Below are 16,165 nucleotides of genomic sequence, written 5' to 3'. Positions count from 1 at the left end.
ATCGAAAAGTTTCCCAAAACTGAACCAAACACACGGACTATATTTTTTTGTTTTTATCAGACTAACTTTTCCAAGGTGTGACGAAGTTTGTTCCACTGTCTTTTTCTTTCTTTTTTTGAACAGTGAAGAAATACTGCTAGATTTTATAATCCAGAATAAAGTGACTCTCCAAATACTGCATCCAATAAACAGCAGACTATCATTAATAGCAATACCACAGTTTCTCCTATATGTGCTTGAAAGGAGGAAGGTGAGGTGAGGGACGTTGCTAATTGCAACATACTGTACCTTTAACTCCATTCAGCGACTGATGTGATGGCTGTATTATTATTATATTCTTTCTCACTCTTTAAACATCTTAATAATGACACCTATGTATTTATTTATTCAGCAAAACCAGCACTTACTTACTTTTCAACATTAAATTCACTGTAAAAACCCACATGTTTACTGTGAACAACAACAATACCGCTTTTACTTATACTGGTACAATTTATTTAATTATATTATTTGATGTTTATTTAAAGGGGACAAAGCACAATACACATGTAAATATGCCAATTTTAGTCAGAATTGGCAGATGACATATTTATTTACAAAAGCATTCCAACCACATGACACTAAATACAATACAACAATTAGTGAACATGTGTCATTTAAGTGCGGTTGATAAAAGTGACATTTTTACAGAAATTTGAATGGTGTTGTCGTATGAGGTGAGTGTCCTGTTGCCAGAAGGTGGCGCTATAACCGTGTCTGCATGGCAAACTGTTGGGCCGATTAAAATACGCTTCATGGGAGTGAGTTTGAGCGTGATCCGATGGATTCTGCAGGTTTTTTTGGGGGGAAAAAAACAACGTCAGATCAGAATTTTCACATGTTTTGTGCGTTTTTAGGCATTTTCAGGCCCTCAGAAGTGTCCTTAAAGACACAAAAATCACAGCTGCAATATTCTGTCACCTGACACCTGACGAATCTGGTGTTCTTTAACACGCTCCATTTGCTTCTCCATATTCTGTTTTTTTTTTTGTCAGACTCAACTTTGCAAACAGGGCTCTGGCTTGAGGCTGAAGATGGAGATGGAGGAAGAGGAGGAGAAAGAGGAGGCTACTGGCAGTTACGGCAGGGGCCCCCGAAGGGGCAAAAAAAAAGAAAAGTTCCTAAAGAGTGGGAGGCAGGAATTCCACAATCCCAGCCTGCCTTACTAAGGGGATCTGCCTGCTAAACATTCAGCTTTTTCTGCTGGCAAAGTGCCCTTTGAAATCCAGCTGCAACTGTGTTGGTGGTGTGTGTGTGTATGTGGGGGGAAAAAAAAAATGAGAAAGAGGAGGGAGGGGTGGATTTTAAGTGAAAGCAACAAAAAAAACCAGGAGGGAGAGGGAGAGGGAGGATGAAGGAGAAGAGACAGAGGAGAAAGAGAAGAAGAGAGCGGAGCGATTTTGGGGGTGTGGAGTGAGTGAGGGAGAGAGCGAGAGTCTGAATGGGTGTGCTTTACCGGGCCTCACCCCCCACTGTAAGGAACCTCCACAGATTATCCTTCATCTGAGCTTGTCGGTCTTGACCTCACTGACCCTGAGGCCCGCACTCTGTCTTCCCTTCTACTCCCGCACTCTGTCTTTCACACCCACTTTTCCTCCCACATTCACTCACTCACTCACTCACTCACTCACTCACCCATGTCTCCGCACACCCTCATTATTACCTTTACCTCTCGGCTGCTCACTCACCTCACCTCCCATGCAACAACATTGCTGATACACACACACGTGTATCCGACCTGGAGAAAAATCCAGGCTGATGTTCATATATACAATAGTACAGGTGTTTCTCTCAAAGGCACTTATAGTCAGTCAGCTGTTGCTGTGCATTTAACGATTTAAAAGGAAAAATATAAAATACTTAAATGTGCATATGTATTTTTCTTTTGTTCTTGACATATTTTTTTGTCTTTTCCTTTGGGACTGATTGATAAATAATTTCCAATTCTCCCCTTACTTCCATTTTACATTTAGTATTTGTTACTCTTAAGTGTTGGTTGGGGGGTTAACAGACTCCTCTGTTAAATATTGAGATTTGAGACATTTTCTTTGCAGGATTTCTGAGTCTTTTTAACTGATCTCCAGTTCGGCATTGTTCAATTTGATGCCGACACTCTCTGACCAATCAGTGGACAGCAGTCTCCTGACGTCAGCCTTTAGTATCAGCTCACCTCACTTGGAACCTTGGTAGCACAAGGTTAAAGCACCAGGTATCAGGTACTATCACTAACGGAAAAGCAATATAAACAAGTAGAGTTGAGCCAAGTCAAGTCGTGCTAGAACTGTATAATGGAAAAGTGCTAGTTGCGTTGCACTGAAAGGTGCTATAGAAATAAAGTCTGATTGCCCGATGTTGTTCACTATGATCTATTTTCTATGTTGTTCATATAACTTTAAAAAAAACATATTCAAAGAACAACCTCTGCTGACTCCTCCCTCTTCCAAGGGGAACTACAGTGGCCTTCTCACACCAGAAAGGATGTAAACAACTCTTCTCTTACTCTCTCTCTCTGCACTTGAATCCTTCTTTTTCATTGGTTTATCGATCAGATTAAGGTGGGCGGCACTATTCTTGCAAAACACACGTCCACCCAGGCTACCATAGAAACACAAGGCCTCAAGATGGTGGCCTCTGTAAAGCAAGGCCCTTGCCGATCGTAGCCTAAAAGCCTTATTTTGAAATGAGGAAACCCCAAAAAACTTTCATTTTTAAGTTCATCGCATTCCTGCTACAATGTATCTTGGACAAGGCATTGTTAGCAGTGCCAGTCAAGACCAAGGCTCTATGTGGTATTTTGCACACATAATCAGTGTAGCAACATATTCAAGAATAACAAATAAACCATAGTAAAAAGTTAAAAGTAGCCGTGTTTTCTGCCACTGAACCCTCCTAAATGACACAATGATCTCTCAATGCAGTTGGACAGACATTTTACATAAATGTAGAGTATTCTTGTATTTTCAAGTGTATTTTGAGTCACATTAAATTAAACATGTCTGACCCGTGCAGCACAGAGAGAGACATTTTTACACGGTGGTCCTTGGTCGGGGGGGAGGGCGAAATCAATCCATCCGTCGTCAATGTGTCCAGTAATTTTCCTCTCGCTGACAACCTCGCTTCACATCCCATAGCGGATCTCCATAATGACACATATAAAAACTTCTTCCGCAAACAAAAACATGGGGAAAATCCACGTTGTGCGTGCTTAGCGTGGAGGACCCCTTGTTTGCTCACGTGGAGGTAAAAATGGAAAATCAAGTAGTGGCGCTGGATAAACTGTGAGCATGAATATGTTAGAGCTCCCCAAAGTTTTATTTGCAAAGCTGCAGGTGGATGTTTGAATGACATGTTTGTCTTGGCGCAGATCCTCACTTCAACTTCATGGATGTGATGTTTTTTTGTTTAGTTTTTTGTTTAGGTGTAAATGTAACATCATCTGCAGAGAAAAACACAATCAACGCGAGGAGGCAACTTTATGACAAACTGAAATGAGATTTATGGGGCATTAGATCGCCAATATAATGTTTGGCATTAAAGGTTAAACTTTTTTTCTTTTACAGGAACTTGTCCTTTTAAAGTCATTTAACCATTATATTGTTATAAACTGGATATTGATATTATACAACATAACTGATTCCTAGCATTTATTCTTACTTTTCACGATTAAATATGATAGTGACTCTTGAAAAGCAGAATAGAATATAATAGAATATAAACCTCCAGTTTATACCCTAATCAAAACAGTATTTTGTGTATTAATATGAACGAAAAAATAAATAAATAAAACTTGCATCAAAACGTTTCTACATTAAATGTTTTGGCTTAAATTTAAATGTTTTAAATGTGGACAGGAACATGGGGCATTGCAAAACGGGCAATTAGCAGGGCCCCCCCTGTGTTCCTTTTGCCTGGGGCCTTTGAAGTCTCTTGAAATTTCCCTGGAATATATATCGCTATATTTGATTTGGTGTTGTTCACCCATATCTCAATAATGTCTTTAATACTATACATAGACCATGTGATGTGGTTGAAAGCTGAGAAGAAAAAAGTTGACATATTTAAATATCCTCAAAATAAGCATTTAGTGTCACAATTATATTATCCAGTTTGATTATTTAAGACATTAAAAGTCAAAGTTCTGATTCAGCACAGATAAGATTTGTTGTTATCATGTGACAAATCAAAATTCAAAATGTCTAGGGCCGCCCCTGCGGGTGAAAGTGGCAAACATATAGTTCAACTCCATCTCGCTAGAGGGCGGTAACCGAAAGTCAAGAAGAGCAACACTGGATAATCGAGGAAGCTCAAGCGATTCCTGCCTGTGGCTAACAGTAGCTAGTCGGCTAATCTCCTGAACAGCGTAGTTGTGGCTGTTGTTAGCTCTTGTGTTCGTATTTGTTTGCATTTTTCCGGTAACACGCACACTTCTGTCCTTGTGCGCCGTCAGTGGCGGGAGTGAGGCAGACTGCTGCGGGCACGTTTAAAAACTGGACGTTCGGGCGCCGTTGCGTTCTCCCAGGATGCTAGCACACAAGCGAGCCAGCTAGCTCATCGACCTGTTAAAAACGGCCAACCCGTCCGGATGCTTTGAGCAACAACAACGCAGCGGATTTCGGGGTTTCTTGTCGGCCTCGCGTGATGTCAAGCAACCGGTCACAGCAAAGCGCTGGCGGGGCGAGTTCTGTGCCAAGCACAAGCAGCAGCAGCACGGGAGGCGCTGGGGGCAGCAACGCCGTCACAAGTAATGGGAACAATTCGGGGAATGTTGTACCCAGCCGGACCCTTGCAGCAGCCGGCGACGGTGGCTTGTCGTCGGTGCCAAGTTTGGCCGCCGTGCCGTCGTCCCGGGGCGGGTTTGCTTCCCTGGGCAGACCCTCTACGTCCTCGGGCAGCAGAAAGAAATCCCTCCATCAAGCACCTTTACACAACGGCCTGCTGAACTCGTACGAAGATAAAAGCAACGATTTTGTCTGGTTAGTTTTCAAACACACTCAGATGCATTTTCCTTTCTGTCACCGTTAAAAATTAACTGTAATGTGAATGTGTCGGGTTTTGGGAGTATTTTTTTTCATTTAACACTGTTGTTAATCTGCTTTTTTCCAGTCCCATTTGCTTCGAAATGATAGAAGAGGCGTACATGACAAAGTGTGGACACAGTTTCTGGTAAGTGGATCAATGTTTTCCCTGCAACTGATGATGAACGTGATGTGCCAGAGATGTCACAAACATGTTTGTCAGAGGTTCTTTCAGGAGAGGATGGAGGAGGCCCTAACTTTCATCTCCATCTGTCAAGCCCCTTAAAAACCACTAGAGAGAGCAAAAACATCCGCCAACACTGCTCAGTTTCTTATAGGGCTCTCGTAACTGGCACCATGCAATCAAAGCAACTCCATTTTAGCATGAACCAGCACCTTTCACATCCATAGACTGGCATATACCAGACAATATGTCAGACAACTCACCAGCTGTATTCCTAAAAAAGTGAACATGTGTGGATAACTGTTGTGCACCTGGAAGCTAAGGTGGTTGGGGATGAGCTAATGGGAGAACATTTTACCAGATCACCAAAGATCCCGAGGCCAACAGAACTGGATCACTGCTATAAAAAAAACACTCAAAACAAGCGCAATATACAGTAGACGTATATGAAGTTTGCCTCTAGATTCGCAGCCTCCTCTTCCAGCTGTAATTTTTACACCTATGTTAAGTACTTACACGTAAAGCATGCTTAAATATCTTGTTTATTATTTTACATGCTTTTATTGTGATGTATTGTGATGTATAATGAGGTAAATGTTTATCAGTGAGTTGAAAATGTTGTAATGTCTGCTCCAGCTTTTTCCATATCTGTGAAAATCACCCAGGGGTATTGCAAGGTCTGATATATTCAGTCTGCCAGGTTCTGTGATGTATTGCTCAGTACGTGGATTGTAAGTGCACAGTGAACTCTAAGTCGGCAATGGTGCAGTTCATTTTGCAGGAGCTTTGCCAACGAACTGTCACATGACGACTGGTGCTCTATACACTCCCTTAACCTACATTTTTCAACTAAAGCATGATCCATACAAGTGTGGATAATTAGCAAGAAATGTATTAATGTTTGTAATGTTTATATAATGGCTGAATCATCATAAGAATAGTAAACATATAAGGCCCAAAGTGTTTGGATAACATTCTTTTTTGGAGCTCTTAAATCAATCTTGGCTTTTTAAAGGAACCAACAACAAACCAGCCTGTGCATCATTTACACATGCTACTGCTGTTTTTCTTACAACTCAGTTCTCCTGTCCTCAGGTTTCACTTGTTTCCTCTGTTCAATTCAGTTCTTTCTCTTTTTCCCCACAGTTACAGGTGCATCCGTCAGAGCCTTGAGGACAGCAACAGATGTCCCAAGTGTAACTATATTGTGGATAATGTAGATCAGCTTTATCCAAACTTTCTCGGTAGGTATTATAATTCCTAGGACTGGGAAATTTGTGTAAACTGTCCTGCTTTCACCAAGAAAAAGTCAGCAACGTAACTGTTTTGTCTCATGTCACACAGCCAAAATATGTTCTAATCAAATCATCCTGAAAACATTCATTTGATTTTACTATGGCCGACATTATGTAGTGCTTATAGTGGCATCCCTATTTCTGTGTGATCCTGCCCACTGTAGCTTTTTAATGGTGGCTCATCATTTGTATCCAACAAGTTGTCACATCACAACATCTTATCTGCCTAAATTACTTACGGAGCTCTTCCACCTCTCATTTACTTTCTTCCCACCATTAACTCCATCCCTTCCCACTGTGTTCCAGTCAATGAACTGATCCTGAAGCAGAAACAACGGTTGGAGGAGAAGAGACTAAAATTAGATCATCCTGTAAGTCGCAGCACTCGCATAACTCGTTTCATTCTCCTACTCTATTCATTTCCTTTTATTTGTTACTGATTAGTGTCTTTGACTCTCAGAATGGCTCCAGGTGGAATGCTGTCCAGGATGTCTTGAGTCCTGACCAGGAGAACTTGGACTTGGCAAACGTTAATCTGATGCTGGAGCTCCTGGTTCAGAAGAAAAAGCAGCTGGAGGCGGTGAGTAAGTGGATGAAGGGACTCTCCCTCACATTTATGTGTACTTCAGCCAGGTAACTTCCACCTGGGAGGTACTTTGTGATACCCAGCCCTGCTGTCAAAGCTCTTCCCATCCAGAGCAAACGCGTAAGAGAACCAAGTGAGGCAACAAGACAATTCCCATGATCCCACACTGCTCCCCGACATCATCAAACTAGGTCTTCTGTTATTGTTTTTAGTGACAGAAATTACATACTCTTCGTTTAATGATCCACAGTTAAATAATCAGATGAATTTACATATCATTAATTAATACAAATGGAAGAATTGTGACACATGGAGCCATGATATTTACCTCTGTGCTACATCTGCATTCGTTTTTTTTTCAGCACGAGAGCAGGTATATAATTAGCTTCTATACAGTCTGAGGAGTTGATTTAGTCATTCATTACCATAACAATGAATGTGGTCATTGTCGATGCAGTACACTTTAACATGCCACTGTTTGTTTTTTTTTTAATGCAGGCAGATTCGGAGTCATATGAATACGATTATCCAGAAACGCTTTACTGTGTGTGTGTGTGTGTGTGTGTGTGTGTGTGTGTGTGTGTGTGTGCGTTCGTTTGTTCACTGGTTCACACTGACACAGTTAATGAAGTAAAAACCTGGTACACATCTCCGTCTCTCTCTCAGATAGCTGGACACATCCTCTTTTTTTTATCTTGTTTTTGTCAGTCTGTGCAGTATTAAAACAAGTTGCAGGAAAAGAGAAGTAGCGACTGTTGTCGCAACCTTTGCAGTTTTCAAACCAACTTGCTTCAACGACAGAATTAACTGCATGCTCTTGAACTAGAAACATGATCAATGCAGCATGTCACAAACCTCATGTCTTCTAATGTCTTCAGCCTCATACTATTAAGTCACGGATAGTTCCGCATAGATATGCATAGTTCCACATAGATATGCATAGTTCCACGATTTTAATAGGATAAGATTTTTTTGTGCATCAGTCAATTTTCTGTCTTGTTTTTTGTTATGCTGCAAATGGTACGGCTTAAATTATGTAAATTATTATTAAACATACCCCCATGATTTAAATTGCATAATTCGTCCAGATTTACCCAACTGACACATTTGTATCAAACTGTGGCATAAAAAAATTCCTGCTGCCTAACCGCAAGATACAGTGATCATCGTATTCTGACCGTAGCATAAACTTAAGCAGATTTACATTTTATTTGGTTGAACCTTTTGTTATGAGGCTAAAATCATTTTTAGTCACCCATGTTCTCAGGGCTGATTGTGTGTCACTATCTCCAGTGCATTTGTGCTCCTTTTTAAATTTCTTAAAAACTGCAAGTGTCCACTTCTACATATCGTTTGTGGATCTCTGACAACAAAGAATTACCATCTTCTTGTCTCATTGGTGGTAAAAGCAAATGTTCTGTGACTCTTTTTAGGAATCTCAAGCAGCTCAGAGACAGATCCTCATGGAGTTCCTTAAAGAAGCCAGAAGAAACAAGAGAGAGGTGTTTTTTTTAAATGCATAATATAAAAGCTTGTGAAAATATAAAAGTGCTACAGAAAATTCAACCTTTTAAAATTTAAGTTGCACGTAAGACAATGTGTTTCTGGCTCTGTCAACAGCAACTGGAGCAGCTGCAGAAAGAGCTCAACTTTCTTGAAGACGACATTAAGCGTGTTGAGGTAAAGAACCAGTTAAAGGGACAGTAAAGCATTATTGTATGGTGCCACATTACATATTGTGAAATGGCGACAACTGAATCCACTCATCGTGTTACTTGCAGACAGATAAATGTGTTTATATCTGTGTTGTTCTCCAGGAAATGAGCGGACTGTATTCTCCAATGATGGAGGCAGAGTGCACGGTACCTAACGTCGAAGCTCCCTCACCAGCGCCCAGGTACCTGCCGAACACTGTGCCGACAAATAATTCCCTCTGTAAAGGAAATTACTCCTTTATCATCATCCTCATCTACACAGTATTAATAACCACATCCAATTCCTTTTGGAAATTAAAATATAAACTCCCCCCCCTGCACAGATATGAGCTCACTGTGACGATGTTTTGCCTTTTTTGTTTGATTACGACTACTTTTCATGAAGCAGTAACTTGGATTTAATACATCAGATCATACACACACACACACACTCTTGCATATCAGAGTGAACATATCAGAGCATCATTGTATATTGTGTCTTATATTCTTTCTGTGTTTGTGTTTTTGAACAGCTGTAGTAGTATTATTGATCCACCAGACTACAGCCAGCCTCCAGGATTTGGTGGAACACCCCAGGTATTACTTTTGTTCATGGTTTTTGTCACTGTCTGGGCATCAAATTGGTTTTGTTTAAAAGAAGTAGTAGGAAAAAGTCTGTCACTGACTTCTAAAAAAAAAAAAAAAAGTGTTTTTGTAAATAATTAAAACAGGCTTTCTGATTTTGTTCAACTTCTTAAATGTGAATATTCTGGTTTGTTTGTTCCATATAACAAAGAAATCATAACAACTGAATCATTTTTGTTTGTGGATGAAACGAGGCATTTAAGAACATCAGAAAATGTTGAGAAGAGTTAATTAGAGTTTCTAAAACCTCAATAGTGGACCAATTAATCCTCTCTCTTTAATTTAACACTAATAGAGTATAACAAAATTAATGTTTACATGATTTGACTGCTCTCTTGACCACTGTGTTTATTGAATCATTTGTTTATTTTTCTCAGGGAAAACGACAGACCTGGTACAACAGCACACTGGCGTCAAGAAGAAAGAGGCTGACGGCTCATTTTGAGGATCTAGAGCAGTGCTACTTCTCCAACAAAATGTCACGCATCACAGGTACTGGATCTCACAGAGCGGTGGTTCTCAAGAGTTTTCATGCTGGCCTCATGGTTGGCAAATTTAAAAAAAAGAAAACAAATCAACACTCACAGATTAATACATCACACGTGCCGTTAATAAAAGTATTTTGTATTGTATCCTTATACATGTGTTTGTGTTAATTTCAGATGAAGGCAGGAACTTGAACCAACTCGATGATTTCATGGAGTGTTTGTCCAAGTTCACGCGCTACAACTCTGTTCGGCCGCTGGCGACTCTCTCCTACGCTAGTGACCTCTACAACGGCTCCAGTATTGTCTCCAGGTATGTTAAAATATAACTCACAATTATTACTCAATCAGTGATTCCCTAAGACTGGGTTTTGACCCACAGATGGATGTTTTTTGGGTCTGCAAATTTGCACCATTTCTTTTAACCTTTTCATTAAGATTGATACATCAGTAACATGTGTTTTAATGAATTTACTAAACATCTCTGGGAAATTATTCATTTGCTAATTCAAAACTATAGTATATTACAGATATGGCTGTAAATTATGCACAAATTTGCTATCATCACAATTTATATTGTCGTTGGTCACAATCGTTGGTCATCTTTAAAACGTGGTTTCACTTATAGATAGCATGGGAAATACTGCTCTAAATTATTACTTTACGTCCTTGACTATTGTACATTTTCCATGTAGGCCTACATAATTTCAATTAATCAGGTTAATAATCATATTGATATTGGTTCTCATCTTTCATGTTTCTTAAGAACACAGACCTCTTGAATTATTATTTTTCTGCCTTTTAAATACTGAATTAAAAAAAAATTTTTTTAATTAATTTGTTAGTTAACAGGGACAAAATACATACCTGAGTGAGCCTACAACCTCATGGTTTCTCGCATAATGTTTTCACTCTTTACATAATCTATTATTTTTATTTGAGTGTCAAGTGTTGACTATGTTTGTTCTCACTTCTCTCTCAGTATTGAGTTTGACCGTGACTGTGACTACTTTGCCATCGCTGGTGTGACCAAGAAGATCAAGGTGTTTGAGTACGGCACTGTGATCCAGGACGCAGTGGACATCCACTACCCTGTCAACGAAATGACCTGTAATTCCAAAATCAGGTAAGGAGGAATTTGAAATAACAAATGCGTACTAGATGAATAGTTGGGTCCTTTGTGAGTGTGGAGTAACTTATTAACAACCAAACAGCTGTCTGAATGTGTTCATAGTCTCTGTTTATAAAGAAAGACAGTGAATGGATTTTATTCTGAGCCGTGATGTGTAAACTAGTATTTTTAAAGTCAAAGATCACAGTCTCTGTTCTTACATTGATCACTCATTAATCATTAAAGGGGAAAGGATCGTAGTTGGACCTTCTCTTGTTTCTTCTTCATGCAGTTCCACTACTTCTGGTTGATTGATGATTTCATAGAGTGACAAAAGCAATGAGAGCTATTTATGATAACCAAACATTTACAGCCCTTAGCGGTGCTGATTCACTGTATTGACCCCTGTGTTGTTTGTCGTAGCTGTATCAGCTGGAGCAGCTATCACAAGAACCTTCTGGCCAGCAGTGACTATGAGGGAACGGTCATCCTGTGGGATGGATTCACTGGCCAGAGATCCAAAGTTTATCAGGTATGATACCTTTTTTTCCCCCCCAATATTTAGAGATTCTAAAGGCCTTTGCACATCAACTGTGATGCAAATTCCAAATAAATTAAGGAGCAGAACAATTAGTGACACAGGAAGATGCAGACGGTATCTTTTATTTTATCATCCAGTACAACACACTGTATATGAGGAGAACATTTAACATTGGCTGCCAGTCATTTTCAGAGCAGTCAATGGCAGCCAATGAGTTAATGACCACGCTAAAGATCACAGATAAAACGGTAATTATAATAAACAGTGACAGGTTTTCAAGGTTTCCTCTGTTTAATTTCAGGAGCATGAAAAAAGGTGTTGGAGCGTCGACTTCAACCTGATGGACCCCAAGCTCTTAGCCTCTGGTTCCGATGACGCTAAAGGTGAATTTATTCACATTCGATCATATTCCAGGTTTCCAGCCTCTTTATTCGTCTGCGCTTTAAACGAGGGACTAATGTCCTAATGTTCTCCCGTGTCTCATTTCCCTTCTTTCCAGTGAAGTTATGGTCGACTAATCTTGACAACTCTGTAGCCAGCATCGAGGCCAAGGCCAACGTGTGCTGCGTTAAATTCAGCCCAACCTCCAGATATCATCTGGCCTTCGGCTGTGCAGGTAAGATTAGGAGCAGTGTGAGGTTGAGTGTCGGGTGTGGACAAAAAAACTTTGTCCAGATGAGCAAATGTCTTCCTCCAGAGCAATAATATGATGCTTTTGTGTGTCCTGTCCCCTTTAAACACATACCATTACTTATGTTGTTGTTTTTTAAATCCCTCTTCAAAGATCACTGTGTCCACTACTACGATCTCCGCAACACTAAGCAGCCAATTATGGTGTTCAAAGGCCACAGGAAAGCGGTGTCTTATGCCAAGTTTGTCAACGGAGAGGAAATTGTCTCTGCGTAAGTCATTTCTGCCTTTTTATTGCAATGTCTGGAAATTTTTTTAAATACATTAAAATACATCGTATCTCCTGTACATGTTTAGATATTTATTTATTTTCTGTTTAGATTCCTGACACACTGTTACTATGTCATACTTACTTTTTGATAATTGTTATCCTTGAAATGACATCACGACTTTATTTGACATGTTTGTGTTTTCTTTACTCTCAGTTCAACAGACAGTCAGCTGAAGCTGTGGAACGTCAACAAAACCCACTGTCTGCGCTCCTTCAAGGGTCACATCAACGAGAAGAACTTTGTCGGCCTGGCTTCTAATGGAGACTATGTCGCCTGTGGTGAGCATTCACTTTGAATCAAGACTCAAAAGTAAATGTTGCTGCGGAAACTCCTCATTGTCAGGGATGTCGCAAACACCAGAAATGTAGTCGTCTGGACCAACACCAGCAGAATAACATGATTAAATACCACAGGGGGGATTATGAAAATTATGAATGCCATGTATTTTAAGAGATATTTCAGTTTTATCTCATTGTTTAACGGCCTTTTTCAAATGGAAACTGAAGTTTGTAAACGGCTCATTCATCTGCGTTGAAGTCCAAGGCGGAAATCAGCGTTTTTAGCTCACAGACACAGGAGCTGTTCGTCTACTGCTGCCTGTTTTTGTTAAGTTTGTGTCTTCAACGTTAAGTACATCAAACACAAAAGTCACACAATTACGCATTTAAACTTGACTGATGGAGACAGCAGTAGATCAACAACTCCTGTGTGCCGTGAAGTAAAATCGATGTTTTTTTTCTATGGGTTGTGGTTTAGGAATAAGCGATCGTCCCGTTAACCATAAACATAAAATAAAAAAAAAGCATAAAAACACAACAGCACAGAGCAGAAAGCACTTTATGTGCTTGTGCAACCATTTATCCACCTTAAACACAAACTATTTCCACACCTGACACTTAACTGACTTACTGATGCGACACGATCTTTCACAATCAAGTGTATTATTTTTTTGAGCATCATTCTTCTTTAATATGTAAGGAGAAACTAGTTTTTGAGTGCCAAACAGTGTCTTAGGTATCATATCCAGTGACATCTCTGCTCAGTTTGGCCACACAATAACCTTATTTACTGATAACCACATTCCCCTCATTGTCTTTCTTTCTTTTGTCACAGAAACACCAGTGTGGCGGTTACATTTGATGTTTTTGTTTTTGTGTGTGTATGTGTGTGTGTGTTTCTACAGGCAGTGAGAACAACTCCCTGTACCTTTACTACAAAGGACTTTCTAAGACGTTGTTAACCTTCAAGTTTGACACGGTGAAGAGTGTCCTGGACAAAGACAAGAAGGAGGACGACACAAACGAGTTTGTCAGTGCTGTGTGCTGGAGGGCACTGCCTGATGGAGTGAGTTCACCTTGTTATTATTAACACCTTATTCTCTCATTTAATGATTTGGTGAATTCACGAACAGTCTCTGATGTACAGCTGTTTAAAATGTAATAATCTTATATTTTTGTTTTTGTTTCAGGAGTCTAATGTGCTGATTGCTGCAAACAGTCAAGGAACAATCAAGGTTTGTACAAACTTTGTATTTGGGAATAGACTTTTTTAAAGATGCAATACATTTTCAGGCATATTTGTTGTAGGGCTGACAATTAATTAGATTTTTTTATCAAAATCGCAATACGGCCTGAGGCGCAATATTTCTTTAAGTCAAAATGTGTGTCAAATTACCATTTTACATTAAATATTGTCCTGACCTATAAGCACCATACTCTCTTTGTTTCACACTGATCTGCACAAATATCACAGTAATCATTTTAATGATGTAATTCAAATGAAAATGAGAATAATTACCATTACCAATTACCGTTCCCTCTCATATTGTCAATCATAATCAGATATTTATTCAAAATTGTAACATCTAATATATTGAATTGGTGAACAAATCATTTCTAAATGTAAAATTAAATTTTAATGCGTAAATGCAAATCTTAATTAAAAGCTAAGAAATAATCTTATGACCCATTAGATGTTTCACTGTGACAGAAGAAGTGCTATTAATGGTAAAAGTATTCGCACAAATGGAACACAGTGTCTGAATCAACAAAATTAGCAGCTGTTTTTAGGGTTAGACATTACTGATTTTCTGCCTCTTGACTAATCTTTATGGCTATAATACGGCTGTAAACGGATCTTAATGGACCCACAGGTAACATAACGGTGCTGTGTTTCCTCTCCGTGCAGGTACTCGAACTCGTCTGAACGTCCACCGCGTCTTCAGGGAGCGACAGGGCGACCTTCGGCCTCTGTTTGTTTTGCTCGAGGATCAGTCTGACGGACGCAGGGAGAACTTTGGCTTCCTGCTGAATCACAGTAGGACACAGAGCTGAAACGAACCTTTATCTTATTTTAATGAGCTACACTATTTTGGACGGCAGCAAAAAGACATACGGACACATACGGAGTTCGCGCGCAGTCATTTTTACAGCGACAGAACAGAGCGAGGACCGAGCTTGGGCACACAAAATGGAACAAGAGACTTTAGAAAGCTTATTTTGTTGTTTGTTTATCACCTACAATAGAACACCTCTTTATGGTTTTAGGTCAAATCAAAAAACTTTTACCTTTTTAATTAAGCTGTTGCTCTCAAAGGGTACATCCAGCCAAACGCTACTCGTGTGATGCATTTTCCCCCTTTTTTTTTTAAAGGCCAAAGCACAAGACAAAATGACATGCAAAAATGATGTTTTCATGTGAAGCTTTTAAACCCCCCGTCCTTTCCCTATTTTCCCTCGTTTGTCAACGTCCACCAACCCCCCCCACCCCTCCGCCGCCTTCCTTGTGTGTATTTATGTGTTGTTCCGATTGGGAGAAACCAGTTTTAATAAATATGACTTGAATTTCATTCTGTCTAGCGTATCGTCAGTTCATTTTCTGGCTTCAGAGTGTAGTAAGAGAGGCACCAATGGATTGTGGGAAAATGTCTTTAATGTTGCTGTCGGAACAAAATGAGATGATTTTTGTCTGTGATCACAATTTTTGTCTTGCATAAACTGAGAGCATTGATTTACGGTGCTACATCAAACTGGACTTGTTTTCCGTTCCACATATGTGAGCTGCTTGTTAGTGGGGTGGGCGGGGTTAAAAAAACATAAACCTCACAGAATCATATTTTCTTAAGTAGCAATGGAGTTTCTCTTCATATACTGTTGGTAAAAATCCATCAGAGCCACATTGTAATTGCTGTTGGGTTTCTAGGGAGCGCAGATCCACGTTGACACATCGAGGGGATTTGGCAAACACGGCCAAGAACCTGCCTATTTTATGATAACTGAGTGAGAGAGGTGTTTTGTATTTGTATAACTGAATAAATTATTTCGAAACGATTTTGTCTGGTTTGGTTATATTTTTTACATGGTCGGTTTGGCACTTTTAGCCTCCTCCCGAGTGTTGTTGTGCGAGAGTTATGTGTTTACTGTCGGTGATTGGTCTCGCGGGGCCGTTCAGACCTTGTAAATCTGTTCAATCTGCAGTCTCCCAGAACACGTCTGTATAACTGAAACACCAGAGAGCCACAGAATGTTTGTCTTTACACTGATGGCTGTTAATATGTCGTGTGAAAACCTATTACTGCAGGAGAGAGACTTCCGCTTTGGAATCTCTGT

General features: G+C 39.8%; 1 protein-coding gene and 1 long non-coding RNA gene across 2 annotated transcripts in view; both read left to right on the top strand.

Moving 5' to 3' along the window:
- LOC122773462 overlaps window positions 1-1,279 on the top strand; it is a 34,313-nt gene extending 33,034 nt beyond the window's left edge. Inside the window, exon 4 of the long non-coding RNA XR_006360892.1 lies at window positions 1,035-1,279. This is a non-coding gene — a long non-coding RNA (uncharacterized LOC122773462). The remainder of the gene's footprint in view (window positions 1-1,034) is intronic.
- Window positions 1,280-4,324: 3,045 nt separating this feature from the next.
- Window positions 4,325-15,886, top strand: cop1 (COP1 E3 ubiquitin ligase). Its single transcript, XM_044038824.1, has 20 exons — window positions 4,325-5,012; window positions 5,143-5,202; window positions 6,385-6,482; window positions 6,840-6,904; window positions 6,994-7,113; window positions 8,553-8,621; window positions 8,740-8,799; window positions 8,937-9,016; window positions 9,347-9,410; window positions 9,836-9,950; window positions 10,121-10,256; window positions 10,926-11,069; window positions 11,478-11,586; window positions 11,897-11,978; window positions 12,095-12,211; window positions 12,380-12,497; window positions 12,711-12,835; window positions 13,741-13,901; window positions 14,026-14,070; window positions 14,745-15,886. Exons 1-20 carry the CDS (start codon window positions 4,678-4,680, stop codon window positions 14,760-14,762), a joined length of 2,121 nt encoding a protein of 706 aa, XP_043894759.1. The 5' UTR covers window positions 4,325-4,677; the 3' UTR covers window positions 14,763-15,886.
- The last annotated feature ends 279 nt before the right edge of the window (window positions 15,887-16,165 follow it).

This window comes from Solea senegalensis, linkage group LG1 (assembly GCF_019176455.1).
Source record: "Solea senegalensis isolate Sse05_10M linkage group LG1, IFAPA_SoseM_1, whole genome shotgun sequence".
In the NCBI taxonomy this organism is placed as follows: domain Eukaryota; kingdom Metazoa; phylum Chordata; class Actinopteri; order Pleuronectiformes; family Soleidae; genus Solea; species Solea senegalensis.
This window is presented reverse-complemented; position numbering and strand designations above follow the sequence as displayed.

Excerpts from the sequence above, each read along its gene's own strand:
- cop1 (XM_044038824.1), top strand. The coding sequence starts at position 4,678 with ATGTCAAGCAACCGGTCACAGCAAAGCGCTGGCGGGGCGAGTTCTGTG. Across the intron at positions 12,212-12,379 it reads TCTGGCCTTCGGCTGTGCAG|ATCACTGTGTCCACTACTAC; the intron begins GTAAGATTAGGA and ends CCCTCTTCAAAG. Across the intron at positions 13,902-14,025 it reads GGAGGGCACTGCCTGATGGA|GAGTCTAATGTGCTGATTGC; the intron begins GTGAGTTCACCT and ends TTTTTGTTTCAG.